The following is a 15,184-nucleotide window of genomic DNA, read 5'->3' as shown; positions in this document are numbered from 1 at the left end:
CATAAGCAGCTCAGGACACACATGAGTAGAAAGTAGATCTAGGGTTTTTTTATTGGGAATAGTAGCATTTCCTTATCTTTTTAAGGTAATATGAATATGTATACAATAGAGAGCAGGTTAGTTAAAACCTCAGGTCCTGTGCTAGGAGGTCAGACAAGAGCTTTCCTGCCATAGACCTCCAAGAGAGTGTTTGTTTAAAGTTCACGCACTAGTTCACTAGCATTAGGCTAGTGGTGTGTGCTGAAATAATCAATACAGCAGAGAGACTGGCTATGAAGGGAAACAAAGCTGAAAGATTTTTTTTCCCCCTTTCTTTCCTCTTTCCTCATGACTTCTCCAGGTTTTTCCACCATGTTCGGAAAAAAAAAGAAAAGGCTTGAAATCTCCGGCCCGTCCAACTTTGAGCATCGGGTTCACACGGGGTTCGACCACCGAGAGCAGAAGTTCACTGGACTACCTCAGCAGTGGCACAGCTTGCTAGCAGACACGGCGAACAGGCCCAAGCCCATGGTGGACCCCTCATGTATCACTCCCATCCAGCTCGCTCCTATGAAGGTACCGTACAGTCTTTGCTTCTTGTCTCCTTTGAATTTCCTAGGACAGCCTTAAGTGCCTTTGGCTTCGTAGGAGAAATGCTTCTGTGCCCTCCAAAGTGAGGCAAAGGTTGTACTTKATCGCTGTACATGGCAGCAGATGGGTGGATGGTGATTTCTGGCTTGAGGCTCGGTGATATTTTTGTCATATGACACAGACAGAACAACTCGTGGTTGTAAGCCTCAGAGTCTGGGCCACTGTTTGCCACACGGTTTCCCCATATCTGTTTGTGCCAGAGTCTTGGATAGAACTGCAAATGCAAATATTTAATACTGGGATTGAAAGGAAAAACTATTATATTCATTAAACYTCTAAAAAAGTCCCAGAAGAGCATGCATGATGGTGTTAGGGCTGCTAAGGGCAGTGCTTTGGTGTGTTCTCGGGCTATAGAAGTAAAGCCACAAGTCCCTTTGAAGGTCTAGGACAATACTCTTCTGCAGTATAAAGCTCCGTGATAATTAATTTAAGAATAATGCTTTAGGCAAAGGCAGTTTGGAGCAGAGGAGGGAGGGAAAAGTACGCTGACAAAAATAAAAAGTAGAAGAGAATGGCTATAGCAGCTCTAATAAGAGCCTGGCCTTGAGAACAGGTTGAGGGAAGATGAGTTAGTGGGATGAGAGCAGGTCAGTCTATTGAAGGTGTTTGTTGCCTGCACGTACAACGTGTTGGGGGAGGCAGAAGCTGACTGGACTGCTGGGCTCGAGTGGTGGCACCCCATGGCTCAACACCCATCAGCAGCTACTGATGGGCAGAGCACCCGCATCAGTAGTGGGGCCAGCATCATTAGAGCCTTCATCAATAACAGAGTGCACCTTCAGGGAACTTGTGCATGCTGATAGTACGTGAACAAATAGTGAAAAAGAGGAAATGGCTTCAGGTTCTGATGTGATCCAGATTAGATACCTGAAAATAATAATAAAAGAAGGCATCACAAGGCTGCTAGAACTGTCGGAACAGGTACCATTGCAGCTGTGGGGTCCCCATCCTTGGAGGTTCAAGATTCAGATGGACAAATCTGACCAGGTTTAGTGTTACCAGTAGTCCTGCTCCAAGCACAGCCTGAACTAGTTGGCATCCAGGATTCCCTTCCCAGCAATGTTTCTATGACTCTACATCCACTGTCCCAGTAAATCACACCTGCCATGCTGGTAGTTGCTGTATACTCTGCTCACTATACAGAGCTTACTCATACTTTGCCTCTCACTCTCATTAAACTGAAAAATAAATTTAGGATTGCAAATTCATGTGGATTTCTTTTCCCTCAAGGAAAAATCAGATAATCCTGAGAGCACAGACCCTGTATTTGTATTTGATAAATGCTCTTTGCTTCATTTGCATTTGCTGCTTCCTCCTGAATAATGCTCATCATTTACTGATCAGGATTTCCAGGCATTGCTACAAGACAAGGAGGATAAAAGAGAAGTCTTGATTTTTTTGCTGTGATAGAATATTTTACTTTATAATAGATGCCCAGGATAATGAGGGGAAAAAGGAGGCAAACCTTTGCCTACTAGCAGAGAAAAGCAAGTCTATTCCACAGCCCTTTTTAGCACCAAAATATCCCTGGGTATTTTGACGTGAGTGAATAAAGATGTTTTAAAGATGAAAAACTCATTTTATTATCTCATGGCAGTACCGTCTCTTTTCTGCAATTCTGAAGCCATAAATCTCTAAGCATAAAATACTTTAAAATATATTAGCTTTATCAACACCCCTTAGGCAATATAAATCTGTGTCTGAGCCTACAAATGTACATATGCATATGGTGGTTCGTGTGTATCTTCATAGTGAAGCAGTCTGCTCCGAGTGTGGGGAGGATCAAGCCTGMAGTGAATAAGTGAGCATTTCACGGCAGAAAAAAAATCACTGTCAGTAATTCCTAAGAAACTGTATGGTCTTGCTCGTCTGTCTGTGTATCCTAAGCAGTTGTTTTAATGAGGATGCATCTGCCGTGGTGTTTTAGCTGGGATTGGGAGTGCGCTTTTGAACACAAGCTGTGCCCGTGTCTCAGCGCTGAGACCCTGTCGCGTTCTCCCAGGTGGCAGCTCCTGCAGGACCTTCCCCATAGGGACCTGCAGGAGCCTTAGTCAGACAGGACAAACGATGGGGCTTTTGAAGCAGCTTAATGGCATTCCAGTTAATTCCACTCTAAAGGTGTGATGAGCAAATGTGATTAAGACTGCAGGATTCAGAGTGTTGTGCCTTCACCCTCCAGTTACTTTCTCTCTCTTTATTATAGCCTATTGAAATAGGCCTCCATTATAATCCTGGGGATGGGGGAAAAAAAGATAGTTTTAATACTAGTTAGTTTTAATGCACCTATATTCTCTAATTTGTGATTCTGACTGTAATCTGAGAATTTGCTCTTAACTTTGTAAGAAATCATTATAGTGTGTATTCATTAAAAATTAACCTGCCTTGTTTTGGTGCATCTTAAGTTATGGAGTTAAATGAGGTTGTGACCACCTTAAAACTGAAAGCAGTGTTAAAGTAATTCAGGATAAACACTTTATTCAGATTAGTTTTTGCAAATGTGCACATGCATTTACTTATTTAGCTCTGTTAGAAAGTGACTTAGATGCTTAGGATCTTATAATTTTGGTGAGAACCAAAGATTTAAAGTGCCCTTGCAGCCGGTGATGATAGAAATCAAAGACTCCAAGCTCATGATGGTCTTTACTTTTTTATGGTTATTACTTTATTTTCCACACAGCAGTTAATACAGTTTAATTAGCATACTTGTAAATGCACTGAGGTGTAGCAGAAACAGGTTCATAATTGAGTTCTGAGTCACCCTATGAAGGCAACCTGAGGCATTAGTGCAGAGTTAGCCCTTGTGGCAGCTCTGTGCTTTGCAGTTCTGGGTTTCTAAACTTGCTTTGTTTTTAATTACTTAGTCAATAGTCAATAGTCAATACTCACAGTGTGAGGTAGAAGTGTTCGTGCTGGTGGTTTGAGGCTAAGCAATCGTGCAGGTTCTGGAGTCAAGGTTAACGGAGTGTTTTGTTGGGTTTGGGGACAGAATGGATTCTCTTTGCTTTGGGCTTCATCCAAAGCCTAAGGAAAGGAAGGGAAAGACTGAGGAGGACCCTGGGGTGCCCTGTCCATCAGGGAGGTTCATGGTGCTGCCTCTGCCTTCCAGAGACCAGAGGGTTATGGACCTTTTGCACGAGGGTGGCACCACAGGGGCATGCTGATAATAATTAGCAGGGTTGCCTACAAACCTGAACTGACTGCCAAAATTCCTGCACTTCAAACACAAGGAAAGACCATAATGAATTCCCATCCCCAGTGTGGATGACCTGGGTACCAATGAAGTTTTGTATATCTCAAATTCTAACATGAGTCAGTAAAACATGGCAGAAAATAGCACAAAGAGTACAAGTGACAGTGCTGTCTGGATGAGTTTCTGCTGGTTTTGAAAAAAAGGCTGTCTTTTTCCACTGAAAACTTTCCTGCATGAAAAATGGGAATCACTCCTGTCTTCCTGCACTCAAGATAGATTCCATGAACTCTCAGGTCCTACTTTTAGTCCACGTGCATCAGCCCTTTTTATTCTCTGCATACCTGGGATTCATTTTTTGTGTATTTTTCTCCAGCATCCAATATGCTTGGGCTTTCCTCCATYATAAGAAAGAACAAATTATTTGGTCAATCCGTTGCCATCATTCTGTACAATTGGCTGCCACCTTTTGATTTTGAAAGGCCTCTAAATCAATAACTAGGCAAACAAACACTAATTAGGCAGCAAAATCCTGTCACTTCTTTATAATTTCTCTACTCTACACAAAGTATTAAAAAAAAAAAAAACCCAAACACCAGAACATGTTGATTTTCCTTAAGAGCATAGTGTTGGCTTTGTAAAGGTGCTTTACTAAGATATTTGTGAATGTTCACTGATGTTGGTGAAGGCAGGACAACACTGAACCGTTAAAACACCCTCCTTGTGTTTCCTGGTGCCACTAATGCAAAGAAGGAGATGATGGGACCTTATCCTGGTATTATATCCATTTATATCTCTAACCAAAGGTGAGATCTAGTGTTGGCATTGTATCAGGCAATTATTTATATTTCTATTTTGCTTGCTTTAATGAAGTTTCCCATATATTTTCTCCCCTTTTTTTTTATGTTCTCTTAGCACATACTTGTACATACTCTTTTATGTCTAGTATGTCTTGTACATACTAGCACATACTCTTTTATGTTCTCTTAGCACATACTTGGAGGCTAATTCTTCTGGTCTTTCCCCCTTCAAGAATATCATGTTCCGTTAGGAACAYGTTGTGGGCTCTTTGTCACTGCTGTGCAAGCTGATGAAGAAAAAATGCCCTGTGTCCTGCTCCCATGCCCTATCAGTGATAGGGCCCGTTGTGGTCCTGCAGTGTAATTCCATGCATTTCCTGATGTACCTGCCTCTCGGTATCTCCCRTACTGAGATAACTCATGTGAACAACCAAGACGTGGCAACGCAGAGGGGTTATTCAGCTGTTCTGGAGGTGGTTGGCAGCCAGCAAAGGCACGGCAAGATCATGGGCATGACRTGGGTGCTGTGCTGCTGGCCAAGGGGAAGTAGCTGTGCTGTGCCGTGTTGGTGTGAGCCACGTTGAAACTGGAGAGAGCAAGTGCTTTGCATCCGTTCACCAAAATACCCCGGGCTGCCCGTGGTGGCAGTGGCCCATGTGCTCTACTGGGGTCAGTTGTTCAGGGGGGGCTGTGGCATGTGTGAGCTTTCCTGCTCTGAGTTTCTGAACGGGACTGACCGTGGTGGCACTGACCTGTCTCCCATCCTCGTGTTTCAGAGGCCTCATCTATGCGGTTTGTCTTATCTGCAGTTTTAGTTTTCTTTGCTGTTGTCTCTCAAACATTCACCCCAGTGCTCCCACACAGGCCTCTGCTGTGACGCCAGGGGCCTAATTTGAGTTTTAAACACTAAAATCAAGAGAACCAATTCCAGGAGGCTACTCCAGAACTTTCCCGTGCCCATTTTGAACAGAAATCAAATGGCAAAGGAGGGTTATGTCAGTGTCTGCTCTTAATGCCTGTCTTGTCCTTAATGCCTGTCTCATTTCCATCCCTTCGAATGCKGCCTCTCTATTTCTCTCTGCAGACMCTTGGTGCTTTCCCCTTCTGCTCTTCCCAGGCTGTCCCTGGATGGGCTCCCATCCTCCACGGATGCTCCTGAGCCGAGTATCTGCAGCCTTAGCACAGGACTTGGGAAGCTGCTGACATCTCGTGGGCCCTCTTTGCAACCACACGCTTCATAATTCATGCCCAACAACTGGTGCGTTGCATTCCCACGTTTTGCCAGGGCACCTTAGCTAAAAGCCCTGACCTTCCCCACTTGCTGCTCCTTCCAAATGAGGAAAGGGAAGGGAGAACAGGCGAAGGCAAGTGTGCAGTGGGGGTGTCCCAGCGGGAGCTCCCGTCCCTGCATGTGGCTTAACTTGGCCACGCCAAGCTCMGGGGGCTGCGGAGGAGGCAGAGGTGCTCAGCAGAAGGTTGAGAGCCCACGGGTTGCACAGAGGAACTCAGAATTGGTAGGGAAAGACAGTGGTTCAGCGGTGGGACAGGAGCCCGGAGAGGCTRCACAACCTCTGCCCTTGGAGATGCCGAAACCTGATGGGCAAGCAAGGCCCTGAGCAACCCAAACATTCCTTGGAAGTTATCCCTGCTTTGAGCAGGAGGTAGGACTAGGTGACCTCCAGAGTTCCCTCCCAACCTAGATTTTTCTAATCTATTCCTTCTTTCCTACCTTCATGTAAGCCTAGGCAYATTTGCATCTGCACTCTGTACATTGGTTGTTAAACTGGAATGTATTCGATGCTACATAGTGCCAGGGCAGTCCCCTATCACATAGTTAAACAGAAGCTTTTTCTTACTCAGGGATAATGTTTCAGTTTAGAGGGCTATTTGATTTCACGTATTTTAAATGTCAGTACAACTTGGCTTCATTTCTGCACTCCCATTTCTCTCTGTGCAGATATAATACAAATATGCCACCTAGTGTCAGTGGATGTGTTTTACACAGGCATTGTCTTGCTGTGAGAAGAGCCAAGCCTCCAATTCCAYGTGATCTTGCAGGAAGTCAATCACTGTCCAAATATTAATCATCCGTGGAATGAATAAACGTGAGAAATTCACAGTTCAAGGTTTCATTTTATGCCACTAGATTAATATGTTCTCCTATGTACTGTGTTGTATAGTGGGGCCTTTCAGTCTCATTTTGAATAGTGTAATTTGAGAAARTTGCAGCTTTTTACATGATGTGCATGAGAAGAATATTGCTTGTACYTCTAAAGATTAGTTCCACAAGGGAGAATGTACCTGACCAGTGGAACAGGAAGAAAGTTTCAGACRATTGGTTCATTTTATGGAAAGTGCAGTTTCAATGGAGATAGTTTCAAGTGGAAGAAAATATGTTTCTGAAGATGGAAAAAGCTTTGTTTCAGCATTTTTTTTTCCTGAGAAAAAACTCCCCCATTGGTGCTTTCAGCTGCCTAGTGTATTCCCAGTTCTCCCCAGCTCTGAGTTTCAGTGAGGTTCCTGATTAACTAACTATTCAACCTGGCATGAAATTGTTTTCCTAGYGCCTCCTTTGGACAAGGAAGCAGAAACATTATTACTTCAGATTGATTCAGAGCACAACGTGTTCCTGTTTTTCAGTTCAGCTCATGAACCAGAAAATCAATTATGCACATGGCCTTTCTATTTGTCCCTTATCAGAAACCCCTCATGTTCAGCCCTCATGTTCAAACCCCTCCTGCTCAGTGGTGAGGGTCTATTGCAGTTGGTTTGTAAACAACAGCATCTTTTTGCAGGGCTCATAAGCAGCACACTGAAACACAGGCAGTGCCTGCTTGAAAAATTCTCCTACCATATAAAACAAATACTGCAAGGAGCAAAAAAAAGTTTTTTCTCATTCTGTTTTCCTGTTTGTGTTCCTTTTAGAGGCTTAAATGGCAGCACCCTGCTTGCTTGAAATGTGGTTTTCATTTTTCGAGACAGACTACCAGGCTTTAGAGCTTAAGAAATATATTATGGGTTGGGATGTGAAAGATACAAATTGTGGTATCGGAGTTCCAGAAATGAAGTATGATCCTCTGGGAACGTTCTGTCAGTGCTAAACCCCTAGATCCTTCCTCCTAGTCCTTTCATGTAGCATCGTACAAGCTAAAAGAAGCCAGAGATGAAATAGTACGTGCAAATCCCTACACAGCAGTACTGGACGCAAGGTGGCAGCAAGGAATCTTTGGAAATTCACCCACCTGCATGTCAGGGGCTTAGCGGGCAGCACGGGAAAGGAGAAACCTGCCTGGATACACTGATGGAATTTGTTCAAGATTGTGCTGATTTCTACTTTTGTGCTTGTAGAGACTTMTAAATATGTTTTCTGTTGAACTGTCGTTTCCACAGGATGAACTGCACAGATCCAAAATAAAAGGACATGTCAGGTGCAGATCTTTGAAGGGAGAGAAATGAGCAAAGGAGGAATATTCAGAATGAGAACTTTTCCTTTTTAATTGCAAAGATCATATCCCACAGGCTTTAGTTAGCTATTGGAATTGCACGGCTAAAAGAATAGCAAGAGATTATGAATTTAACTGAAATGAGCAGCTTTCTTACTAGGGGTGGAGCACACAGGCAGGGAAAACTGTCTTGAACGTGTCCCCCGTCTCGTGTCAGCTGGGAGAAGCATCAGTGCAGGAGAAGGAGTGCGGGGTCTCTGCTCGGTCCACTCGTGGCACAGGGACCTGCAAAAGCACCAAGGAGAAGGAGGAGGAGGAGGAGGAGGAGGAAGGGGTTCTCCATGGCTCACATCCCGCGCCACCGACGAGCCCGTTTCCTTCACTTCTACTTCCCTTGCCGCTCTAAGGGACTTAGGAAGGGGAAGCAGCAGCAGTTTGTGGTGCTTTTTTTTTTCAGACAGATGGATTAATTTATTAGGAGTGTCAGGGCCAATCTACTGCTGGGAACAGGATGCAGTTGGAGGTGGTGCGGTCCAGCAAATCAAATCAAATCACAATTACCCTACAAATGTCTTAGCAGTTTCTTGCAAATTAGATCATTTTATTGTCCCATGTATCATTGCTGCAAGTTACTCTAATGCAGACAATTCTCTGAAATCTTCGGTTCTCTTTGGTTCCTTAGAGATGATACCCACTAAGGTGTTTGATTTGCAGTTTTCTTTTACAAGACTGARTAAATTAAATATCAGCTCAGGAAATTCTTCTCATCTTCCCTTTCACCTATGTTGTAAGTTAGACTTAGCTGCTTAGGTTTCTGCACAGGGGCTCTTTCTGCTAACTGTCCCCATTTCCAATTGGCAGTTATTCAGTGATGGTTAGAACCATTTCCATACATCATTCTTACTGCTCATTCTTCCTATTTAAAAATAACTGTTATTGAAAATGAAAAGTTGTATTTCTTTGGAAGAAAAAAAATGCTATTTGCAGTGCCAGAAATTACCCCATTCTGTTAATATAGAATCTGAAATTCTGTGAAGTTGGAGAATTTGCTCCATTTTTACTATTTTAATCCCGAATAGCCCGGGCTGTGGTTGCAGCGGCGGTCTGGAGCCTGAGCCCTGCCGTGCTGGGCTCCTGGGAACTGAGCCCCATGGATCTGTGCCATCCAGGCTCCGCAGCGGTTGGGACCAGGCTTCCCGTTCCACTCGCTGCACTCGCCTGATGTCTTGTGATGCAGGGATGTAATTCACACTGAGGTTTGATGGCTTTTGGAGCACAGGAAGCTTCCCTGACTGGGCTCTATACGTCGTAAAACAGAAACGCTGAGTTTGTGTTCAAACACGTGCCATCTGTAAAAACTACTGCACTGTGGAAAGTTGCATAAAAAAAAAGTAACGTAGCTTAAATTGCTTSTTATAACTTAGTAGACTCAGAGAATCCTCCTTGTGATTAAGACCAGGAAGATGGTCACAGCTGCAGTATCTAAAGCAACTGGCTCAGGAGCCTCTGCCACCAAAACCTCTCCCTGCTGCCAAAGCGGTCACACAAAAGCAGTTATTGCCATAGCATAAAATATTGTCACACTGGAAATCACTGAAGGATTTTAGAGGGTTCAGTCAAAAGCCTTTGAGAAGAAGAGCTGAAAAAGAAGAGCAGAAAAGATCCCTCTTTTCTGGATCGTTAGCTGGGTGATGCTCTCTCACCCTTGCATTTGTTAATGCACGTGTTTAGGGCAGAGTAGGAAGCTCCTCCAGGGAAATGTCGTCCTTCCAGGAAGGAAGTTTTACCCCGCACATCCTTCTTTCAAAGTCTGTCCCTTTCTTGGAGCCTTTGAGGGTGGGCTATAATTGTGGGGGCAGCAGTCAGCACCCCAGTACTCAGAGTCAATTGCATATAAACTTAAAAATACTGATGTTGTGATAGAGAAGTAATGTCTAAATAGACATTACTTTAGATTTAGTTAGATTTAAGTGCCTGATTCATGTCCTTGAATGTCTGATTCTGCCACTAACAAAGTTTGGTGCCATTTTCCACTATGTGAACGTTTATACCAAGTTCAAAGCAGTGGACAGCTTAGTCGGCGCTGTTGAATATCTGCCAGTTAACACTTGTACTGAAGTGCAATTTTGCRATACATTTTGCTTTGGATGCCTCTGACCAGAAGCTGCTTTCATCCGTGAACCCCATGATTCACACTTAGGGACCGTGGCCTCTGCTGCTGGCCCGTGTGTTGTATCCAGCTCCCTGCAGATCATGTCAAGCGGACTCTGCTGGATCAAGTGAGCACCTCAGCGAGGCACTGCCAGCAGCATCCAAATCCTACAAGTAAAGCCAAAAACCTCTTGGCAGCTTTTGTGCACAGTTCTTTGCAGATTTCCCATGGAGATGCACTCGGGTTTGTCACGCTTCTCGTGCCCTGCGGGATCAGCGTTCCTAGGCGTCTGAGGAGCACTTGAAGTGTCAGCATTGAAAGTGTCTTCCCCAGCTAATGCAAAAGGTGTGCTGGCATGAAACTGTGTTGACAAATTCTGTGCCCGTAAGTGAAAACAAACCAAAATAGTTAAAAACAGTTGGTATGGCAAGGAATAAAGTGTGCCTAGAGCAAACCTACACACACTGATGACACGTAATGCCATGGAGCTAGAGACCCTGCAGGCATGCGTGTCTCCTGTGGGGATTTTACAGCTGCTGATGATGCAAAAAGGGCAGAATTTGATTTGAAACAATGGCATGTCATGAGTTTGAGTCTGCTTCTGTCTTAGTCTTACAAGACTGAAAAGCACAGTTGTGTTTCTTGGAATCCTCTCCCATTTTCTGGAGACCAGAAAGTTTCTTGAGAAAATGAGTGTTTGAAGTTTGGGGTTTTAACTACTTATGAATTCCACGTGGCTGAGAGACTGTTAGGTGCCTCTGCGTGGCACTRTGGGGGACACTGTCGGTGCTCTAATCACTCCATGAGTTGTAGGATCGCAGCTGCAGCACCAACAGTAGGGAGATTTACAGCGTAAGGATAGGACCACATTCGCAATAAATCCTTTTGAAATCACTTTACGTCTTCCTTGGGAAGAAAACCAAAGGGATATTTCCTTAGCATGGAAATACCAGGCTTTTTGGAATACTGAAGAGGTGGAGAAACTAGATGCCCAGGTTCTCTTTAATTTTCTTTAGCAGAGATGAGGAACCAAATGATTTTTTTTTTTCAAAAAATCCTGGTTTGACCAAATATGAAATCTTTACATTGATGGTCAAATTTTATGCAAAACATGGCCAGAAAGCTACACTCTGTGAAATGATTTCATATGGCTTTTTGACTTAGCCATTCTGCTCTTAATACTAATGAAATGAATTACATTAGTCTTACAAAAATGCAGTGTTATCGAGAGGGCACTTGAGCTTCCTACACTTAATCTTTTTGAGGAGTTTCATCTTGTGGGACATTTTGCTCTCTCATTCCATCTTGGAATAAAAGAGAATTCAGATGTGTCAGAAGTCCTGTGAAATTGAAGTTCTGAGTTTTTGAGACTCCCTGTTTTTCTCCATGTGGAGTGGTTATGTAACTCATCGATAATCCTTACCCTCATTTGTTCTTGTGGCAAAACTATTAAATCATATTTCACTCTCATTTGTTGTGTGTCTAAGACACCTGTGTGTATATATATGTATATACATATACAAATCACATATACTTGATGTATTATAAGTAGAGCCAGAATAATTATTTTTGACATTTCATAGTTTTCTAATAACATTTAAAATTATATATAATGACCMTGTTTATATATTTTAAATCAGAAAGAAGGAAAAGTTACTAGAAGGTAAATATTTGAGTGGAATTTTAAAATGTTTTGTTAAAGTTACTTTTTTTTTTAAATGTCGAAAGAACTCCCAGTGACTGTGATTGTAACGAAGTGTTGCTCTTGTTGTTATGGCAACTGACTTTTAAAACTTCGGGGAAGGTTGGCAAATTACACAGTACGGTTTTGGCTAGTCTTMTTTTATAGTTTTCCATCATTTTACTTCTTAAGATTTTTAAGCGGCTGGCAGTAACATTGCTGTTAAGGATAGTGTTCTTGTCTCTAATGTTTAAATATACATTTATTTTGATTTATCAACTAATGCATATTTTTCAGTCTGAATGAATTTCTTTTCTACATTATCAGTTTTTTCAGTAATTAAAAYGTCACCCTTGTTGATGCCCCTGTGATTTGTCCCCAGCCAGCTCAGCCCCCTTTTCGAGGAGTCCCAGCAAATCGTACTGCACAGTTCAGCCTGGGCTCGTTCTTGCTATTTGTGATCTACCCTTTGCAGAGCAAAGGAGAAATATTTGTCTTTGCAAAGTTTATGGATGCGTAGGAGGAAGTCTCTTGAACAGAAGACTGTCTCTAGTATCTGCTTTTCCTCAAAGGGAGGATATCTCTTATTGAGATAAGATTTTCTGGGTTCCTCTGCCTTTCCTTATAGGTGAGGTAGGATTAGCAGGTAGGGTGGTGCCAACAGCAGATTGCAAAGGATGGCAAAATGTTGTGAGATCCATTGGCTTCAGCTCTAAGGACTAGCCTATTTGAAGGCATCTTGGTGCCTAAAGATGTAGCCTGACACACTATGGGACTTAAAGAAGCAAGTAGAAAAGTTTGAGACTCTTCTATTYGGAGAGGACAGAGGTGTGATGATATTTGGAAGCAAATGGGACCAAGGCAAATGAGATACTRTTATACTGGGCATGAAGTTGAATGGTGGATCCAGTTGCCAAAGGAGGTTGTGACATTTAACAATCAAAAAAGGATTAGACAAATTCATAATAAGAAGACACTAAAAGGAATAGGGAGACATGGACCAGTTGTCAAAAGATTAAAGACAGCAAATGCAGAAGCAGTGGGAAGATTAAATCATTTTTTTTATTTGCATCCAATATATGTGTAATCTCCAGAACTCCTTGCCACAAGGGCAATTTATTAGCTACCAAAAGGAATATATATATATATATATATATATATTTTGTGCAGAGAATGAGAATATATATCATTGGGATGAAATCTTTAAAAACAGAAAAGATACTGACTCTGGGCCTTTCCAGGTATAAGCCAAACTTTAAATTTAGGAAGAAATGTTCTCATATACATTCCTACTCATTGTATATTCCTTGTGACTAACTCTGAGTAATAGCCATTTTATAGACAGGCTGTAGATCAAAATCTGAATAGGTCCAGCAGGACACTACCAGACTGTGCAGAGGGATAAATCTTGCTTCTTCCCTGCCAGCACACCTTCTAGACATAGATCTGATTGGTTTCTGTGGCAAAACGCATGTTCCCAGGATAATACTGTATGTCACAAGCTCACTAAACTTCACATATAGTTTAATGATTTTTATTGCCATTGGAAAATGAGGCGTTCAGTTAGTGCAGTTCTCTGGTGCCTGCACATCCATCCATCTAGCTGTATCTGCTCCTAGGATGGGAGCCAGCTGATCAGATGCATCACTTTTCACGTGGATAATTCATCCGAGTGGACCAAGGGGGACTTGGAGGGGACCAACAGGTACAGGGGAGTCAGGGGGACTTGTATTTCCTGATGGAAAACCAGCTGGACAAAGCTATGTGCGAGAAGTTTGAAAGGCTGGACCTTGTCCTGGTGGCTAAAGCGTTGATGGCCAAAGGGAGAGTCTATGAAGTGGCTGCTGATGAGGTGTGAGGTCCACATGCTGCTAGGTGGAAGGGTAAGGAATGGGTGACCACCAGGCTGAAGATGTGGGAGATAAGTTGGGTTCCTTACCTTGGAAATGTGGATAAATGAAGCTTGTCCCTTAAAGGGAGCTTGTCTTTAGAGCCTAATTCTCTGTGAGCAGACACCATAAAAATCAGCCTCTCCTGCCTAGGACAAGCAACCAAACGTGGGCCCCAACAGCTCTTATACCTGGAGCTGACAGCGTAAAACTCTGTTAAGTCCAAGAAGAGCTGGGGCTTGCTCTCTGAGCTAATAACAAGGATAATTTCTTCCTCCAAGGTACAAATAGGCTCACAGTGGGGAGTAATGTGCGATATCACCAACGTGGTTTCCAGTACTTCACGTGCCTGGTCCATTGTTCATGCTGACATTATTTTTAATGGCTTTGCTCTGTGTCCCTTTTCTTACAAAAATGTGATTTTCAGATATTCGTAGATTGGGCTTTTGTTTTATGTATAGTAAAAGCGAGGGGATGAGCTAGCTGGAAACAAAACCGGAATTTAGATTGGCTGTTTATAAGATGTCATTTCCTAAAAGGACATTTGTTTGCTCCGCACGCCACATATTTTAAATCCATGCAGACCTCTGAAAACAGAGTTCTAGAAGGACAAAAGATGATATATTCTTAACGAGTGCATAAAGCATAGTAGCTTTAAAGACAATAAACGCAAGGTCATATTAGGGCAAAACAGTTAATTACCCACTTCATTATTGTCAAGGTTAATACAGCATTTGAGAGCAGAAGCTGTTTTTCATCTCCTTTTGGAAACAAGGCAAGACAGCTGTTCTTACAGACAGATCCATTATAGCTTATCACTGCAGGACAGACCACTAAAGAAACGCCATGAAATATGTCTGCTGTCACGGGGACCCAGAACGGACGCCAAACCTGTTCACAAAGCACTGSAAATGAAATGAAAGCTGCAGCTTCAGAGTACCGCGCTTTAATTCATATAGATTGGTTTCCATTGATTTTAATGTATGACAGTAGCGGCAGCATAAAATTCCCTGGCACTCCTTAATCTATTGTAATATTGATCTGCCCTAAATTGCTCAATGTTTTGCGCTGAAAAATGTGCTTTAATAAACATTGGCTATCGACTGTAACGAATCCCTCGTGGAGCCTYGTTAAACGGAGTTGTACGTACTGTAGGTTTTGATCTTTGTTGTTCATGCATGCCTGGTTATTGTACAAGTTTCCATCAGATGATCTCGGCAGACAGAAACAAAGCCTTTATAAATGTTAGCTGGTCAACCTGAGGGAATCAGGCTTTATTTTTCTGCTATCTGTCCGTTTTATCTGTAGCAACACCAGAAATTATTTTAGCTTGTAAGTGTATGAACCAATGGGTGGTAGAAAAAAAGGWAATTTCTACATAAATACAGATGAGGGAAAATAA

The 15,184-nt window shown here is 42.7% G+C and overlaps 1 protein-coding gene across 1 annotated transcript in view; it reads left to right on the top strand.

The window, feature by feature from the left end:
* Positions 1 to 345: 345 nt before the first annotated feature.
* PAK5 (p21 (RAC1) activated kinase 5) overlaps positions 346 to 15,184 on the top strand; it is a 40,161-nt gene continuing 25,322 nt past the window's right edge. Inside the window, exon 1 of the mRNA XM_026052919.1 lies at positions 346 to 555. Within this exon, the coding sequence (XP_025908704.1) occupies positions 352 to 555 (204 nt within the window). The 5' untranslated portion in view covers positions 346 to 351. The remainder of the gene's footprint in view (positions 556 to 15,184) is intronic.

This window comes from Nothoprocta perdicaria, unplaced genomic scaffold (genome assembly GCF_003342845.1).
Source record: "Nothoprocta perdicaria isolate Ctin4 unplaced genomic scaffold, notPer1 scaffold_93, whole genome shotgun sequence".
NCBI lineage: Eukaryota > Metazoa > Chordata > Aves > Tinamiformes > Tinamidae > Nothoprocta > Nothoprocta perdicaria.
This window is presented reverse-complemented; position numbering and strand designations above follow the sequence as displayed.